This window comes from Syngnathoides biaculeatus, chromosome 22 (genome assembly GCF_019802595.1).
Source record: "Syngnathoides biaculeatus isolate LvHL_M chromosome 22, ASM1980259v1, whole genome shotgun sequence".
In the NCBI taxonomy this organism is placed as follows: Eukaryota; Metazoa; Chordata; class Actinopteri; order Syngnathiformes; family Syngnathidae; genus Syngnathoides; species Syngnathoides biaculeatus.
Window position 1 is genome coordinate 6,307,475 of NC_084661.1, and position 19,522 is coordinate 6,326,996.

At 41.5% G+C, this 19,522-nt stretch overlaps 1 protein-coding gene across 5 annotated transcripts in view; it reads left to right on the forward strand.

The window, feature by feature from the left end:
- Positions 1-19,522, forward strand: part of mbtd1 (mbt domain containing 1) — a 125,304-nt gene that overhangs the window by 95,522 nt on the left and 10,260 nt on the right. For all 5 annotated transcript variants that reach the window (XM_061809913.1, XM_061809912.1, XM_061809910.1 and 2 more), the window contains 2 exons: positions 9,362-9,596; positions 15,779-15,850. In XM_061809913.1, the coding sequence (XP_061665897.1) occupies positions 9,362-9,596; positions 15,779-15,850 (307 nt within the window). The remainder of the gene's footprint in view (positions 1-9,361; positions 9,597-15,778; positions 15,851-19,522) is intronic.

Here is a 19,522-nt window from a genome sequence, read left to right on the forward strand (position 1 = left end):
AACACAAACACGATAAAATAGCTAACACAAAATAGGCGTTCAAGAACAGAGTAGTTGAGCCACAATGGCGAATAGTCACCAATGTTGAACGAGTGTTCCCAAACAAGCAAATGTTCAACCCAGCAGGTATTCCAAATTAGCGAAACTTCCAGCTGGTCCAAAAACGAAAGGCACCAGGCGTCTGTGTAGTTAGTGTTCCAAGCAGCGTAGTTTCCCACAGCAGCAGTGAAGTCGTTAGAAGAAGCCCCGTTGTCTGCCTTTGTCGTCCTTATATCGGTAATTCTCTTCTGCGTCACAAAGAACACACGGAGTTCGTGTCACATAGGTCCGAGTGCATTAGAGGAAACCGTGTCACATCTTAAGGACTTAAAAGTATGAAAGGAAACAGTGTCACAAAGATCTGCATTGTAACTTAAACCATAAAAGGAAAATAAAGAAAACAAACAATAAAAATACATACACACATAACAGTTTACAGGACAAGAAATATTTAAAAATGTTTTTCAACCTTAATTTAAAAACTTTCACACATGGTGCTGACGTCACCTCTGTTGACAACTTATTCTATTTGTGTGCAGCATAATGGCCAAATGCTGCTTCACCATGTCTGCTTTGGACTCTGCACTCTACTATTTGACCTGAGTCTGTCGATCTCCAAGTCAGACTGGGTTTGTATTCTGGAAGCACTTCTTCCATATATTCAGAACCAAGACTATTTAGTGATTTTTGACCAGTACCAGAACTTTAAAATCGATTCGAAAGGTGACTGGAAGCTGGTGCAAAGACTTTAGAATTGGAGCTACAGTTCCTTGTGAAGGTATTGGCCCTGTTGAACTTTTCAACCTTTTGCCACATTTCAGGCTTCAAACATAAAAATATAATTTTTTTTTTGTCAAGAATCAACAACATCGTGATCGTGAAGTGGAACTAAATTTATTGGATATTTTATACTTTTTTAACAAATAACTGAAAAGTGGGGTGTGCAATATTATTCGGCCCCTTTACTTTCAGTGCAGCAAACTCACTCCAGATATTCAGTGAGGATCTCTGAATGATCCAATGTTGACTGATTTTGATAAATAGAATCCACCTGTGTGTAATGAAGTCTCCGTATGAATGTACCTGCTCTGTGATAGTCTCGGGGTTCTGTTTAAAATGCAGAGAGCATCATGAAGACCAAGGAACACACCAGGGAGGCCAAAGATACTGTTGTGGAGAAATTTAAAGCCAGATTTGGATACAAAACAATTTTCCAAGCGTTCAACATCTCAAGGAGCACTGTGCAAGCAATCATATTGAAATGGAAGGAGTATCAGACCACTGCAAATCTACCAAGACCTGGCTGTCCCTCTTAAACTTTCACCTTGAACAAGGAGAGGACTGATCAGAGATGCAGCCAAGAGGCAATCTGGATGAACTGCAGAGATCTACAGCTGAGGTGGGAGAGTCTGTCCATAGGTACGACAATTAGTCGTACACTGCACAAATCTGGCCTTGATGGAAGACTGGCAAGAAGAAAGCCATTTCTCAAAGATATTTATCTCAATCTCGTTTGCCACAAGCCATCTGGGAGAAACACCAAACGTGAAAGAAGGTGCTCTGGTCAGTTTAAACCAAAATCGAACTTTTTGGCTACAATGGAAAAGGATATGTTTGGCGTCAAAACAACGCAGCTCATCACCCTGAAGACACCATCCCCACTGTCAAACATAGTGGTGGCAGCCTCATGGTTTGGGCCTGCTTTTTTGTTCAGCAGGGAGAGGGAAGATGGTTAAAATTGATGTGCAAATGAATGGAGCCAAATACAGGACCATTCTGGAAGAAAACCTGTTGGGGTCTGCAAAAGACCTGAGATTGGGACGGAGATTTATCTTCCAACAGGACAATGATCCAAAACATAAAGCCAAATCTACAATGGAATGGTTCACAAATAAATGTATCTTGGTGTTAGAATGGCCAAGTCAAAGTCCAGACCTGAATCCAATCGAGAATCTGTGGGGAGAGCTGATCACTGCTGTTCACAAACGCTCTCTATACAACGTCACTGAGATCGAGTTGTTTTGCAACGAAGAATGGGCAAGAATTTCAATCTCTCTGTGCAAAACTGATAGACATACCCCAAGCGACTTTCAGCTATCATTGCAGCAAAAGGTGTCTCTACAAAGTTTTAACACAAGGGGGCCGAATAATATTGCATGCCCCACTTTTCAGACTATTTGTTAAAAAAGATTAAAATATCCAATAAATTTCATTCCACTTCACAATTGTCCCACTTGTTCTTGATTCTTGAAAAAAAAAAAAATTTTTTTATCTTTATGTTTGAAGCCTGAAATGTGGTAAAAGGTGTGTTCAATGCGTCGATCGATCACGAGGCAGTTTTGGTCGATCGTGTGATGGCGTACCCCGAAAAAAGAAAAAAGACGTTAGCCTATCATCGACCTCGTCGCTTGATTCAGGTGTGGCCAATCCGTCTATCACACGCATATAGACGCACGTTCTATCAAGCTGGCCTCCCATTTACGGCAGTCGCACCGATGCCCCTAACCCCGCCGGTCGACCGCGAGAGCCTGACTGCTCTTAAAGTAGATCTTGGGGTAAAAAAGTCTAGACACCCCTGCATTACACAGTGACACAACACCTCAATTGAAATGGTCATTTGAATAGACTGCTCAATATATGTCATTTGCTTCGCTGTGATAATCAAAATTAAAGTTATGAAATATTTGACCCACGAGTAGCATTTACAGACTGAATAGGAGGGGTCCAAGAATTTACCTTTGCGGGACCTGATAGCTCATTGCCATTTGTTGAGGTTGAGCACTTCCTATGATAACAACATAGCTCCCTTCCTCCAGGTCGGACCTGAAACATTTTAGGACCATTTTTAGTCCTACCCACGTTTCAAATCTATTGAGCAGTATATTATTGTCTCCCGTATCAAAAGGCACACTGAGATCCAACAAACCAAAATTGACACCTTTCCTGAATCAGTATTCAACCTTATATAATTGAGCACTTTGATCAGAACAGATTCTATTCTGTGATGAGTTTGGAAACCTGATTTCACTTTTCAAAAAATCGATTTAAATTCAAGAAATTACTGAGTTGATTAAACATAACTTTCTCAACAATCTTGGCTGTGAATGGGAGATTTCAGATGCATCTGTAGCAGGGGTCTCAAACTCAATTTACCTCAGCTCGACCAGCTGCAGCCTTGGCGCACATGCACGCAAACATCTTAAAAAAAAAAAAAAAAAAAAGATAAACACATTAAGATAAACTAGGGGGGGAGCACTGTGGTGCAACTGGTTAGACCGTTAGCCTCACTGTTCTGAGGTACAGGATTCAAATTCCGGCCATGCCTGTGTGGAGTTTGCATGTTCTCCTCGTGCCTGCGTGAATTTTTGCCGTGCCCCAAAAACATGCATTAATTAGCAACTCTAAATTGGCCTTAGGGTGATTGTGAATGTGACTGTTGTCTATGTCACGTGCCCTGCGATTGGCTGGCAACCAGTTCAGAGTGTACCCCACCTCTTCCCCGATGATACCTGGGTTTGGCGCCAGCACCATCTCGATCCTGGTGAGGATGAATCATTGAAAAACGACAGGTGTTTGTGTCAACAAGTTGTTTACAAAATAAGTGGTAAAACGCTACATGGCAACGCTGCTGTAATTTTCACTCAGAAAAATATTTGTCTGCACGTGCTCGAGAGCCATATACCCCATCATGATTAGTACAACTCTGTAAAAGTACTATTCATGTAAAACTCAAGGGCCGCACTAACATTAAACTTTCATATTAAGGTGGGGGCCACAAAATATTGCGGCCCGCGGGCCCCCAGTTTGAGACTAGTGGTCTATAGTTTGCTAACAAGGAAGCGTCCAGCGCTCTGGTTTTTAGAAGATGGTAATAGTATAGTAATGTGTGCTGCCAAACTGAGATTCCTGACCTGCTCGCGGGACTTTGCAAATTTATGAACATTAGCGAAGCATATTTGTTGTGACTGCAACAAACATCAGAAACAGCTCCCCGTGAGTTGGTTTTAACTTAAACTAAGGCAAAAGATATCGACTACAAGGGCCAGTTATGCAGCTGCTTTTAAAAGAAAAGTGTCATGACTACTGCTGAAGAAGTAGGCAAAGTGGCTGAATTGAATGTGAGATTGTAGAGGAAGACGAAGGAAAAAAAATAATTGATGGAAAAGCACATGGAAGAGTTTTGAGATGCGAGAGCTGTGCACTTCCCAGAAATGGAGGAAAAGTTTTGTATCATGTCACTATTAAAACGAGAGCTCAAACTATGCAGAAATGATTAGAATGGGCAAATAAATAAATAAAGGCATGAGGGCTCACACAATTTAAATGCTCGCTTTTTTTAATGTGCCCATTTACGCTCGTTTATACATTGTTGTTTATTTGATCGTGTCCTGATGCCATCGAAAAGCTGCTACAGATTGTAGCCAAAGAGAGGGCAAGAGGCTGCATTGATAGCACTGTGGAGCTTTGCATCAAAGCGCTGATAATAATGAGGAATAAAAGGAACCAAGACTTTTAGGATTCAAAAAATGTTTCCTCATGGTGCAGAGGCTGACATGCTGTGGGAGGAAGATGGGATCACTGTTAATGATGCAATGCAGGAGGCACTCGAATTGGACCAACTCATCAATAAGTTCCACAGCGATGCACCAAAGATAGTTAGATTATATTATGATATCTTTTTTAGAAACTAGATGAGTCAGATGCTTATGTTGAAGGCTTGGCCAAGGATGTGTAATGTAGTGGAAAACGTTTTATGCACAAATATTTAATACAAAAAAAACATTTTCTCCACAAAGTTTAATTTAAATACTCTTAAATTATCTAAGACTGCAATACGTATTATTAACATATTAATAAAAAATTATGCCATCATTGAGCATTTATTTTAGTTGGTTGAGGGATTCTGTTCTTACAATTACAAGGGCTAGGACAAGCCTGTCCTATGGTCTGTCCCGAGATATAAATTACGACAACATCAGCACATGCACAAAGATTATTATTGATTGTTGTACAACCATTTTTTAGAAAAACCATACAAGTACAAAGAATAAAAGTACAAACCTAGCAAAATGGAAATACAGATAATTCCTGATATTTTGAGCATATGGATTGCAGCAAATTGGTGACATATTACATTGGTAGAATGGTTTTCCAGATTCTTTAGGTCAACTTTGGGGGTGCATATTATACTTACACAAGAAATTACAGTAATTTTGGTGATCTGAAACAAGAGAGGTTTAGTCTGGTTTGACGTCAGACTGAGACAAAAAGTAAAATGTGTATTTTTGTGCAAAGTATGTAAACCTCTGGCCTCAACTGTAGATGTAAATCTCTTTTCCTTTTGGCTTGTCACATTAGGGTCGCCACAGGCCGTCATCTTTTTCCATGTAACCCTATCTCCTGCATCTTCCTCTCTAACACCCGGTGCCCTCATATTTTCCCTCACAACATCAATCAACCTTCTCTTTGGTCTTCTTCTCGCTCTTTTGCCTGGCAGCTCCATCCTCAGCACCGATGTACCGGTATACTCACTCTATCACCACTGGACATGTGCAAACCATAAAAGTCTGCAATCTTGAAAGTTTTCTCCAAGCCATCCAACTTTGGCTGCCCCTCATGTGCTCATTTCTAATCCTATCCAACCTGTTCACTCCTAGAGAAAACTTTGTCTTCATTTCTTCCACCTCTGCCTTCTGTTGTCTCTTCTTGTTTAGCCTTTGACACCTTGACCTTTGCCCTACATTGCATCTCAATGTATTCCTTTCGCCTCTCCTCAGTCCACTGTGTCCTACTTCTTCTTTGGTCACTTTTTTCCTTGTATGACTTGCTGTATTTTGGGGTTCCACCACCAAGTCTCCTTCTCCCCTTTCCTACCAGAAAACACACCAAGTACTCTCCTAGCTGTCTCTCTCATCTCCTGAGGGGCAGTAGTCCAGTCTTCCAGAAGCTCCTCCTGTCCATCGAGAGCCTGTCTCACCTCTTTTCGAAAGGCTGCACAATATTTTTCCTTTCTCAGCTTCTACCACAAAGTTCTCTGCTCTACCTGTGTCTTCCTCATCTTCCTACCCACCACCAGAGTTATCCTACACACCACCATCCTATACTGTCAACCTAACCCTTACAGTCACTAACTTCCTTCAGATTACATCGTCTGCACAAAATGTAATCCACCTGTGTGCATCTGCCTCTGCTCTTCTAGGTCACTCTGGGTTCCTGCCTTTTCTCTTCACTACTGCCATTTCCATCATTTTTGCAAAGTCCAACACCATCTAAGTTCCTTTCCTTGATGCCGTACTTGCCCATCACTTCTTCATCGCCCGTTTCCTTCACCAAAATGTCCATTACAATCTGCACCATTCACAACTCTCTTTGTGTCTGTTTTGCTCAGAAGTACTTCATCTAGTTCAGCGGTTCTTAACCTAGTTGGAGCTCCTGAACACCACCAGTTTAAAATCCGCATTCACCAAACTCTACTTTAATGTAAAATAAAATGATTTCCCCTCCCCCCCAAATTCAAGGCATATAGTTTTTCTACTGGAGCTCAAAAGAACAGAACAAAACCAACGATAATGCATGAACTCACAACAAATTACATACTTGCAAATTTGTGTGGCAACTGCTACTCTCATGTCATTTTCACAGCAGTCTGTTCCTTTTCTTTGTTTTTATGTCCTGCATTACTGTAAAAGGTTGCTCCCAAAGATATGTTGTAACAAAGGATAAAAAAAAAAAACCTCCAGGGCTTTCTTAGCAATGACTGGATACTTTTCCATTTGTTGACACCAAATCGTTGAGAGCGTTGTTCTGAAGAGATGCTGTTGAATCTGGCTCTGCTGAATTTCAATGATTTCTTCGAGGTATTCATCACTGACTTATGCAGTTTCAACATCAGATGTGAACGACTGTCTTCCCCATGCTGGATATGAGATGCGTGCAGGGAAGTATCCGTTGAGAGACTTTACAAGCTCATATAAGTGCGTGGCAATTGCTTGTGTCAGTTCCATGGATACAGAAATGTCACAGATTCCAGACACATCATCAATCTCACTTCCACAATTGTCAAGATGGGGAAAGTTTGCAAAGTTATTGTTCTCTGTTGGTTATTTCCATAAAAGTGTTTTTTTTAAAAGGCTTCGGATTTTCTTCTGCTTCCATGATGTTGACTCCACCCCCCTGCATCTGCTGATTAAAGTGATTAAGAGCTGAGAATATATCAGCCATGTACGCTAAAATGAGAATGAACTCAATTTTTTTTTTCAGCAATATGCATGACAATGTTGGTGCTCTTCCTAAAACAAGACTAATTCCACACGCAAGGCAAAAACACGATTGGGTACCTGTCTTCGGGATAACAACCGAACATTAGAATGGTACAGAAGTACTTCAGACCTAGCACCCATTTCTTTACACAGCTCACTGAAGATTTGGTGCCTCCGAGTAGTATTTTGCACATAGTTCACACATTCCACTACAGTTTTTAATACTTCTGTAATTTTGGTGGGCAAGGTTTTTGTTGCCAATGCATGTCTGTGTAGAATATAATGTGTAACAATGATGTGTGGTGCATCCGCTTTTACTAGCGCACCAAAACCAGACTTTCTTCCCAGCATGACTGGAACTCCGTCCGTACAAACTGCAGAAACCATATCCCACGTAAGATTGTCTCTGAAGAAGTCATCCACAAGCTTCTTCACATCAGCTTCCTTAGATGTTGTTTTAAGAGTCTTACAAATAAAAACTTTTTGTTTATCATGTCTTTCACACACAGCAAACTGGCTTACATTAGCAATTTTGTTGAGTTGAAGGCTGAATTTTTCCGGGCTTGAAATCAGATCTGCGACTACTTGAGTCAAGATGTCTTTACTCATGTCCTCTATTCTGTCGCTAATGGTGTCATTTGAAAGAGGAATTTGGGATAATCTACCTTCGGTCACTGTGCCGCATATCAGATTCGCCATCTTTAATGCAGCTGGTTTTACAAGTGTTTTACCAATGGTGTGTGTGGCTTGCTCTGCTTTGCGATCAGGTACGCAACTTCATATGATGCTGTGAGGATCGGTTTGTTAATGGGTACAAATCCAACCGCACTTGAAGTGGCCTTATCAAAACTGGCTCTCTTCGTCTTTTAATTCCGCAAGCATTGTGTTCTTATATTCCTCATCTTGATGCAGCTTTTGAAAGGGTTGCCCGAGCAAGACCAGAGTTGCTCAACTTGGCATTGCAAATTATGCAGCGAGGACGCTGACTCCCATCCCGTTCATGATACATTAGAATCCATATAGTAAATATTCGTCCGATCACTCTCTTTTTTGCGCAACATTGTTAATATGGATTAAAATATGAAGAGAGTAATCACACAATGTACTACGATGGCATTCACACATTGGATCACTGTTGAGTGCACTAAATTCCTCAGCACTGATTAGCCACGCAATGTCACGTGATCGTCTGCAGCCATGTCATCATGTAGACATGAGGAGTTGGTGTGTCTCAATCTCAGCGGCAGAGGCTCCACCGAACCCCTGAGTCCGACTCGCTGAACCCCGAGGGTGCGATCGAACCCAGGTTAAGAACCACTGATCTAGTTCCTTCCAGAATTTCTCTTTACCTCTGGGTCACATCCTGCCTGTGGGGCATAGCAACAAATTGCAATCTAGATAACACCGTCAATTTCAGCTGTAGATGTAAATACCATAAAATAAAAGCTAGACTTGTGTAAATGTCAAATTTTTATCTTTTGATCTGAAACTGTAACCTTTTCAGTATACGACAAAAACAAAGGAACTGACCTTACCGTTCCAATAACATTGGAGGGGACTCGATGTGAAGCTATATGTGTGGAAGTCGCTTGTATGGTGCCAGCAGAGCTTCGAGGCGAAGATCTGTCAACCTGTTTTTGAAGTCGACTTATCCGATTCAGTCTTTTTCTTCTCCCGCCAGACCTTGTCCTCATAGTTTCTGTCCATACTACCTAAAATTCTGTTGATCAGTCTCTCTCAGATCTTTGGAAGTACCCCCAACTTCGACAGAACTGCAATGGCCTGTTTATCACTACTTGTAGTTTTGTGTGGCCTATTTGTTTCGTGGTGTGCTTAGTTGTTTTTTTTTTTTATTCAAACATTTACTTTTGGGTCATTAAAAATTGGGAAACTGGCTTTTATTTGAGTTTGAATGTGTTTTCAATTTTCCACATGAACATATTTTCCAGCTTTTGAATAATCCCTGTTTGGTTGTGTCATGGAAAGTCATCACAAGTCTAAAGTGAGTATGAATGTGCTTTAGCTCATACAATTATCTTTCACTATTCTTACTGCCTTGATAGGAAGTTCCAAATCATGGTTTCCAACGAGGCATGAAGCTGGAAGCTGTGGACCTGATGGAGCCACGTCTGGTGTGTGTTGCTACAGTGACAAGAATTGTACATCGGCTATTAAGGATCCACTTTGATGGCTGGGAAGATGAGTATGACCAGTGGGTTGACTGCGAGTCACCTGATCTCTATCCTGTGGGTTGGTGTCAGCTGACGGGCTATCAACTCCAACCCCCTGCTTCCCAGAGTAAGAGAGTGATTTCACTATAGCAAGACCGAATCAGAAATGCAATTTATCTCTTCTCATACAATATAGGACACTGCATTTTATGCTTGTATGACTGTCAAGTAGTTGACCTAAAAACTGTTTTATTATGGTACCAGTTTGACACTAGCACGGATTGCTACAGTTGTAGTCTCTCAATGCAGCCCCCCTGACATCTAAATCTCTTTTCTCAGGGCTGGTTTTTTTTTGTTAAGGAATGTCCACATTTTGTTACAATGCACACTTCTGACCATGACACTGATTGTTCCCAAAATTGGAGAAAAATATCAAGCATTCAACATTAGGGCCCATACACTGCTGTCTCGCCACTGGGGATAAAATTTCATAACTGAATTTGATGAAATTTTTAAAGTTTATTTATAAAGCACTTTCAATTAAAGTACCATATATTTTCAGTGAAATGAAGTTTAGGTACAGTACCAACAGCAAAAAATATTTATAAAACAAAGTAAAACAAAACAAGAACACCATTAACACCACTGAACATCTATAAATTTAAATCTGAGTTCTTTAGTTTTGGTTTAAAATTTTCAAATCTGCTGGCTTGCTTGCCTGACTGAAAGTGAAAGAGTTCCACTTATTGAACTGAAAAGGCTCATTCACCAAATAGATTTACTTTTGCCATGGTCAGTCTTCAATCTTGACAATCTTGGAACATCAAGTTCCTTGAAATACACTGGTGGTCAGTCATTTAAAGTCTGTTAAGTAAAAGCAGCATCTTAAAGGTCTACTGACGGGCCTATATAAGATAAGTATTTGAATACCCTGCTATATTGCAAGTTCTCCCACTTAGAAATCATGGAGGGGTCTGGCATTTTCATTGTAGGTGCATGTCCACTGTGAGACAGATAATCTAAAAAGAAAAATTCAGAGATCAGAATGTATGATTTTAACGATTTATTTGTGTGATACAGCTGCAAATAAGTATTTGAACACCTAAGAAAACCAATGTTATTTGTTTGCAATTACAGAGGTCAAACGTTTCCTGTAGTCATTCACCAGGTTTGCACACACTGCAGGAGGAATTTTGGCCCACTCCTCCACATAGATGTTCTCAAGATAAGACAGGTTTCTGGGCTGTCACTGAGAAACACAGAGTTTCAGCTCCCTCCCAAAGATTTTCTATTGGGTTTAGGTCTGGAGACTGGCTAGGCCACGCCAGAACCTTGATATGCTTCTTACAGACCCACTCCTTGGTTTTCCTGGCTGTGTGCTTCGGGTCATTGTCATGTTGAAAGACCCAGCCAAGACCCATCTTCAATGCTCTGACTGAGGGAAAGAGGTTGTTCCCCAAAATCTCACAATACATGGCCACAGTCATCCTCTCTTTGATACAACGAAGTTGTCCTGTCCCATTTGCAGAAAAACACCCCCAAGGAATGATGCTACCACCCCCATGCTTCACAGTAGGAATGGTGTTCTTGGGATGGAACTCATCATTTGTCTTCCTCCAAACACGGTTAGTGGAATTATGACCAAAAAGTTCCATTTTGGTCTCATCTAACCACAAAACTTTCTCCTATGACTCCTCTGTATCATCCAAATGGTCATTGGCAAACTCAAGACGGGCCTTGACATGTGATGGTTTAAGCAGGGGAACCTTCCGTCCGATGCATGATTTCAAACCATGACTGTTCTAGCTGATAGACAGGTGTTCAAATACTTATTTATAAAAAAAATCATACATTGTGATTTCTGGATTTTTCTTTTTAGATTATCGCTCTATCGACATGCACCTACAATAAAAATTTCAGACCCCTCCATGATTTCTAAGAGGGAGAACTTGCAATATAGTAGGGTGCTCAAATACTTTTCTTCACTACATTGTAAAATAGATATTATGAAAATTACATATAATATTATTCACTTCAATGTCAATCCAAAAAAATAAACGAGCGGAGAGTGTCATTCTTGCGCAATGTTGCGGAAGTTTCACTCGACATCTAAGTGGTAGCCATATTGCTTGGTACGTCATTTACAGCCGTCACACTGGGATAGTCACCATTGAGAAGATGCTGTGCCACCTCCTAAGGGAGACAAACAAAAGAGATTTGGGGATTTTTCCGATGCCCCTTCTGACACGGAAGTTCTTTTCAAGGAAGAGAACGTCTCACAATCGAGTGAAGTGACTGGGGCAATATGACCCTATCGTTTCGATCCATTGTTGGATGATATGCGGATCACTTCTAACAATAGACTCACTTACAGTATGTATGACAGTATGTAGTGTACTCAGGAGGACCCATGCTGGGCGAAACACCGGTGGGCGGGAGAGCTCTTTCCTCCTCCCCGCCTGATCCATCTCGGCGGTGATGAACAGCACCGCACACGAGCTACGACAAACAACGCCGCCTGCGGCCGCGCACATTTAGCACATTGCCAGACACATTTAGCACCCAACTTACGTACTTTTACGTTATTATGGCGCAGATGTGTTGTTACTTCTGAGAGGATTACAAGGTCCCCCCAACTATTATTTTTTTTAATAGCTCTATAGACACCTACCTGTCATTTGGAACCCACGAAGCTCTCGTCCTTTGCACCTGTGTAATCCATTTTTCACGACGAACCCGGTATTTTGGAAGCATGTGAAGAGTAAATCCATCCTGCCAAGCGTTCGAGCAATATCCAGCAATATGAGACAGCATTTTTGCTAACACGCAGGAAAAAACTGCTACTTTCGTGCCGCTAAAACCACTGATCTAAAAAAAAAAAGACTGGATAGTTCATTGGCCACCATAGCTGAAGTCGCCGGAAGCAGATATCCGCCAGCTTGATACTCCCAAAACAACCATGCCGACCTGTCCAGCGATTAACTGTTAATCGCCAGTTTCATGGCTGTGAATATGTATTTACATATTCAGTGTTAACACTTGGGACTAAATGTCTGTGGAAGTATATAGTTCTAAATAAAACATACATGGATGTCCCTTAAAGACGATCTTACTTGTATGTTTTGAAGTTAAATTCCGGATCATGCTGGAGTATGTCGGGCATTGGCAGCAAGCCTCCAGAGTTAACTTTTTGCAGGTAACTTTTTTTCTTTTCCTGTTCACTTCTGAAAAATCTTGACATCGGGTCAGGAAATATAGAGTAAACTCTGCATAACTTGACTCTGTTTAGGACCACAACGTTTGTGTGAACTTAGAGAAATGTTGACTTACACGTAACCTTTTCAGTAGTATTATTGGAGACTGGGACCTCAAGGATGAGAATTTTCCGCCAATTAGCGGATTTCCGACTTTTTCAGACCAAAATGACCATTCTCGAGATAAGCACAAATCCGTTGAGAAAATTTCAGGGGGTAGGGTATCGTGCGCCTGCCTCTCGGTGATGGGTTCCGAGCTGACCCGTTCTAACATGCTCAGTAATGTAAATATTTGAATTTTGCGACATAAACATTAAAACTTGTTTGCGGCAGATTACTCGATTGGACAACAGCGTTATACAGTATAACGATCCAATCGTGTTAGTGGTTAATAGTTTCACCATTGCCATGTACATGTGTTCTCGGTTCTCAGAAATCACAGTGTAACTTGTTAATTAGCCAAGTAATGGCACGTGGGACTAACATTAGCATAAGGCAGCATAACCTCTTGAAATATTTTGACATGTGCAAACCCATCCATGATCCCTGGTATGTAATAAATAGGCCCAAGACCATAGTAAGAGAACTATACCCATATGATGCTTGCGCTATCATGCTTCACTATCGTGACTGTGTACTGTGGCTTGGTCTGTGACCCCTGGACACAAAATAAACGTTTACTCTCATCAGTCCACAGAATGTTCCTCCATTTCTCTTTCGGCCAGTTGTGTTCTTTGTAGCCTCTTCTGCACATGGCTTTTTTTCAACACTTTGTTGGGGATTCTTGTAAATAGATTAGATTCCCACATTCACGGTACTTACTGGTAACGCCAGACTGTCTTTGATCATTCTGGGGCTGATCATTGGCTGAGCCTTTGCCATCCTGGTTATTTTGCGATCCATTTTGATGGTTGTCTTCCATTTTCTGCCAAATGTCACTGATTTTGCTCTCCATTTGAAGGCATTAGAGATTATTTTAGCTGAACAGCCTTTATTTTTTAACCTCTTTATAAGGGTTCCCCTCTCCAATCAAACCTTTCATCAAAGTACATTGTTATTCTGAACAATGTGCATAATAACCCATTTTCCTCATCCTTTCAAGGAGAAATACATCCTCAACAGTGTCTAGCTTCATCCTTAAATAGGAGCCTCCTAATTGACACCTTTTTTTTTTTTCACAAAATTGATGACATCATTAAATGAATGACACACTTTTTTAAATACACCCCTTTCAAAAAAATTCCCAATTGCACGGCTTTAAGTGTGTGTACAATGTTCCCCCGTTATTCCCGTTCCTTACACCAACGCAAATAACGAAAATCCACGACGAATGCATGCAGTATTAATATATCAATGTATATGTACTATATTTTTGGAACCATGCGATGCACTTAAGTCTTAAATTTTCTCCGAAATGGACAGCATCCCTTATGTGCACAATTGCTCTGTGACTTGTCCAATGAAGTACTTGGAACACAATGTTTACATGTATACCAGCACGTTTTAGTGTCTCTGTAAGCTACCATATAATTGTGGTTACAAGGCAGAGAGGAATAATTGCCTTTTACATATGTAAGCAGAAGAAGCTTACATTGCCCTACACACTGCCCGTGTAGGCGGGTATTGACTAATAATGTTGTATACACTTCTTCTTTTCCTTTCGGCTTGTCCCGTTAGGGGTCGCCACAGCGTGTCATCTTTTGCCATCTTAGCCTATCTCCTGCATCTTCCTCTCTAACCCCAACTGCCCTCATGTCTTCCCTCACCACATCCATAAACCTTCTCTTTGGTCTTCCTCTCGCTCTTTTGCCTGGGAGCTCCATCCTGAGCATCCTTCTACCAATATACTCACTCTCTCGCCTCTGAACATGTCCAAACCATCGAAGTCTGCTCTCTCGAATCTTGTCTCCAAAACATCCAGCTTTGGCTGTCCCTCTAATGAGCTCATTTCTAATCCTATCCAACCTGGTCACTCCGAGCGAGAACCTCAACATCTTCATTTCTGCCACCTCCAGTTCAGGTTCCTGTTGTTTCTTCAGTGCCACCGTCTCTAATCCGTACATCATGGCCGGCCTCACCACTGTTTTGTAAACTTTGCCCTTCATCCTAGCAGACACTCTTCTGTCACATAACACACCAGACACCTTTCGCCAGCTGTTCCAACCTGCTTGGACCCGTTTCTTCACTTCCTGACCACACTCTCCATTGCTCTGTATTGTTGACCCCAAGTATTTGAAGTCGTCCACCCTCGCTATCTCTTCTCCCTGTAGACTCACTCTTCCCCCTCCACTTTTCTCATTCACGCACATATATTCTGTTTTACTTCGGCTAATCTTCATTCCTCTCCTTTCCAGTGCATGTCTCCATCTTTCTAATTGTTCCTCTGCATGCTCCCTGCTTTCACTGCATATCAAAATATCATCTGCGAACATCATGGTCCAAGGGGATTCCAGTCTAACCTCATCTGTCAGCCTATCCATTACCACTGCAAACAGGAAGGGGCTCAGAGCTGATCCCTGATGCAGTCCCACCTCCACCTTAAATTCCTCTGTCACACCTAAGGCACACCTCACCATTGTTCTGCTGCCATCATACATGTCCTGTACTATTTTAACATACTTCTCTGCCACACCAGACTTACGCATGCAGTACCACAGTTCCACTCTTGGTACTCTGTCATAGGCTTTCTCTAGATCCACAAAGACACAATGTAGCTCCTTCTGACCTTCTCTGTACTTAATAATGTTGTATACACTCATGGTGTCTAAAATTATCATACCAAAGCAAACAGAATAGTGTAACTAGCAAATAATAAAACAAAAGAATGACTCAAGAAATAATTGACACAAAACATGCATTTTAAATGCTGTTTACATGCTCCCAACATGCTTTGGGGCATGAAGGAGGTCTGTGAGCCCAACTCACCTGCAGCCATGCTCGGAACATTTGTAAACTCACAGTCACAGAAAACAAAGGAAGCACAATCAAAATAAAATCTTGATTAGAACTCATTTGAGATGGTCATTCAAAGTGTTTTCATACGATCTTCTTTCAGGTACCAGAGAAATGTCTCAGTCACTCCCCAAGCAGAAGAAAAAGGCCCAGCAGTATAAAGGCCATAAGAAAAGTGAGTAATCCTGCTTTGATGAACAGTTCCCCTCTCTCATTCCATCTTTTTCTTCTGCTTTGTTTATTTAGGTTGGGTCAAGTTATAGGCAGAGGTGGGAAGTACTTATTAATCATTACTATCCGAAGTAGACTCTTCAGATCTTGCTGCTTGAGTATTTGTTTCTGACAACATTACTCGTTCACTTTTTTAAACAATTATGTTCTTATTCTTCTCCTTACATTTGGAAAAATTAGCTTGTTACTTGTAAAACCTTCTTACGTTTGCGATGACAACGTAAAAGTGCAACACCGAAAAACGAAGTTACACTAGTCAACTGCATTAATCCTAGATTTCGTCAATACAACACTTTCCCCTTTGTTAGGGGAATCCATCCGTCCATCTTCTACCGATTTTCTGGGTTGGATCGTGAGGGCAGTACCTTTAGCAGGATTACTTAGAGTTCCCTTTCCCCAGCCACTTGACCCAGTTCTTCTGGAGGGATCCTGGGGCATTTCCAGGCCAGTGTGTCCTTGGTCGTCCCTTGGGTCTCTTTCTGGCGGGACGTACCCAGAACACCTCACCAGCGTGGATCGGAGAAGTATCCGGATCAGATGTCCCATCCACCTCATCTGGCTCCTCTCTATGCGGACGAGCAGCGGCTCAACACTGAGCCCCTCTCGGATGACCAAGCTTCTGACCCTATCTCTAAGGGAGAGTCTGGACTCCCTGCGGAGGAAACAAATTTCTGCTGCTTGTATTATTGATCTTGTTCTTTCGGTTATGACCCACACTCGTGACAATAGGTGAGGGTAGGAAGATAGATCGACTGATAAATTGAGAGCTTCGCCTTTCGACTTTGCTACTTCTTTAGCACAACATACCGATTCAAAGTCTGCATCACTGCTGACGCTGTATCAATCATTCTGTCCATCTCCCGCTCCATTCTTCCTTCACTCGTGAACAAGACCCCAAGATACTTGAACTCCTCTACTTGGGGTAGGATCTCGTCTCTGACCTGGTGGGGACACGCCACCCTTTTCTGACTGAAGACCATAGTCTCAGATTTGGAGGTGCTGATTCTCATCCCAGCCGCTTCACATTCTGCTGCGAAGCACTCCAGTGAGCATTGGAAATCACGACTTGATGAAGCTAACAGAACTACATCATCTGCAAAGATCAGAGATGCAATTCTGAGGCCATCAAACTGGACACCCTCTCTGCTGCGCCTGAAAAAATTGTCTATAAATTTTATGAACAAAATTGGTGACAAAGTTCAGCATTTGATTACGGTGAGAGTCCAACTCTCACCATAAACAAGTCCGACTTACTGCCGGCAATGTGGACCAAACTCTTGACACCAATCGTGCAAGGACTGACCAGCCCATATCAGGTGGTCCGGTATAGTAGTGAAGGACCGTCCAGTGGATGCCGCAAGGGTCACGGTCGAACACCTTTTCCAAGTCTACAAAACGCATGTAGACTGGTTGGGCGAGCTCCAGTGCCGCCTCGAGCACTCTTCTTTTGGAAGTCGGAGTTGAAACTCCTTTTAATGATCCAGTGGTACCTCGGTTTTCGAACGTTTTAGTTTTCATACAAATCGTTTTTCGAACGAAAATTTAGAGATTTTTTTTTGCTTTGGTTTTTGAACAAAAATCGTTATTCGAACACCCCGACCAGCTGACCCACGATGATTTGCTATTGTGCTTTTAAACGCACCTCCGAAAAAAACGGAAAAGACTTAAACCACGCAACCACGCGCATTAGCACACGGCGCAATCAGATGACTCACACACTCCTCTGCTTGCGAACGTTACCCAGTACTGTAGTGACTTATTTTCGTCAAATTGAGCAACGTTATCACCTGATCATGGCTTCAAAGAAGGCAAATGGAAGTGCTGGTGCTGAAAAATTGAAAGTGGTGTGTAAAACTGTCGACTTCAACAAGGATTTGATAGCCAAGCATGAATCTGGTGTGCGTGTTTCTGAGCTATCAAAGAAGTATGGCATGGCAAAATCAACGATCAGCACCATCCTGAAACGCAAAGCAAGTGATGCTAAAGGAGCAACTGTGTTGACCAAGCAGAGCCCACAGATCTTGGAGGAAGTCGAAAAGTTGCTTCTTATTTTTGTGAACGAGCAGCAGTTAGCTGGGGATAGTGTTGGCGAGGAAGAGAAGAGATGTCGTCTGATGAGGTTAAAGGCAGGAAAGATGTCTATTTAAGCTATCTGCGCTGAAGAAGACGTCCATAATTTTGAGAACTTCATCACCTGAATAAAGCTGGATGTTTCAGAGCACTGCAAAGTTTTAATGATGTTGTGATGAGCCACTTCAGAAAATTGCTTAAAAGACAGCAGAAACAAACATTAGATTTGCTCTTTGTGAAAAAGGGGGAGTCACCCCCACCGAAGACATCTGAACGGAAACTTCTTTTGTTCCATTAACCCTACCTTTAACTGCAAGTTATTTATTTTTTTTACATTATGTACTTTCTGTGCAAATAAAAAACAATTAGTTTTTTCCTGCCTCATTATTGCTTGTTTGAAGTTATTCTGCACTTTTGTTAATTAAAAAAAAAAAAAAGGTTTACAAGGTTGGGGGGCTAGTCGCTACAGATACGGCAGTGCACTCCCACCCTAACATACTCTACTCGGCAAAAGCATACATTTTAGGCAAATACATATATTTCTTCAATGATTTAATTATATAAAGTATTTAAACTATACATCTATCTCTGCTGTGCAGTTTATTATCAGGAAAAACTAAAAAAAAAAAAAAAAAAAAAAGAAAATCGCTTGAACTATTTTTTTAGGCTTGGAACCCATTATTTCATTTTCCATTCATTATAATGGGAAAATGTGCTTCAGTTTTCGAACGTTTTGGTTTTCAACCAGTCTTCTGGAACGGATTGTGTTTGAGAACCAAGGCACCACTGTATTAGTATTCAGACCTTCACGATACGTTTGGGCCTACCATGTTGGACTGGCATCTTCCACCACCATTGGAGCCAACACACCAGCAGGTTGTGATCAGTTGACCGCCCCTATCTTCACCCAAGTGAAAGTAGTGATATGGCTCAGAGCCTGCTTTGTCTGTCCTAGGGGGCTGACTGACAGGTGTGTATATATTGCATTCATGAGACAGTGTTGGCTGTCGGACACACTGTATTCTTGCCGAGTGACAATTTATTTGAGGCTGCTCGTAATTTCTGTTGAATGAGGGTTATTTCGGGCTCCTCTTCAAACTTTAACTTTTGCAAGCATTTGAATTAGCAGTTCACGTGTACTTGACACTTTTTGATCAGTCTACTCTGACAGGTTGCTTTTGTGTTGCCCAAAGTCGGAGGTGTCTGTTTGCAACAGTCTTTCCAGTGTGTGGTTTGTTTGTGTGCTTGACACAAGCTTGTTTGAGCTTTTCATTTTCACGGTGTGCCTTTGTATCCTTGTCAACTGGACGATCTTGTGCAGGGTTCATGCAAGTATTAAATTCTGCACAACTCGGACATGTCTTTTGTGAGGTTACTTTCACATTGTGTTCCCAATTCAAAACTGTCATCATGAATAGGACTTTGTACAAGTTCTGCCATACCTGTGTCCCGAGTGCAATTGGCTGGACACAGTGCATATTTGAATGGTTGCAAGGTAAACTTGTTTGAAATGTGCATCTAATTTGAACTAGATGCACAATAAAAG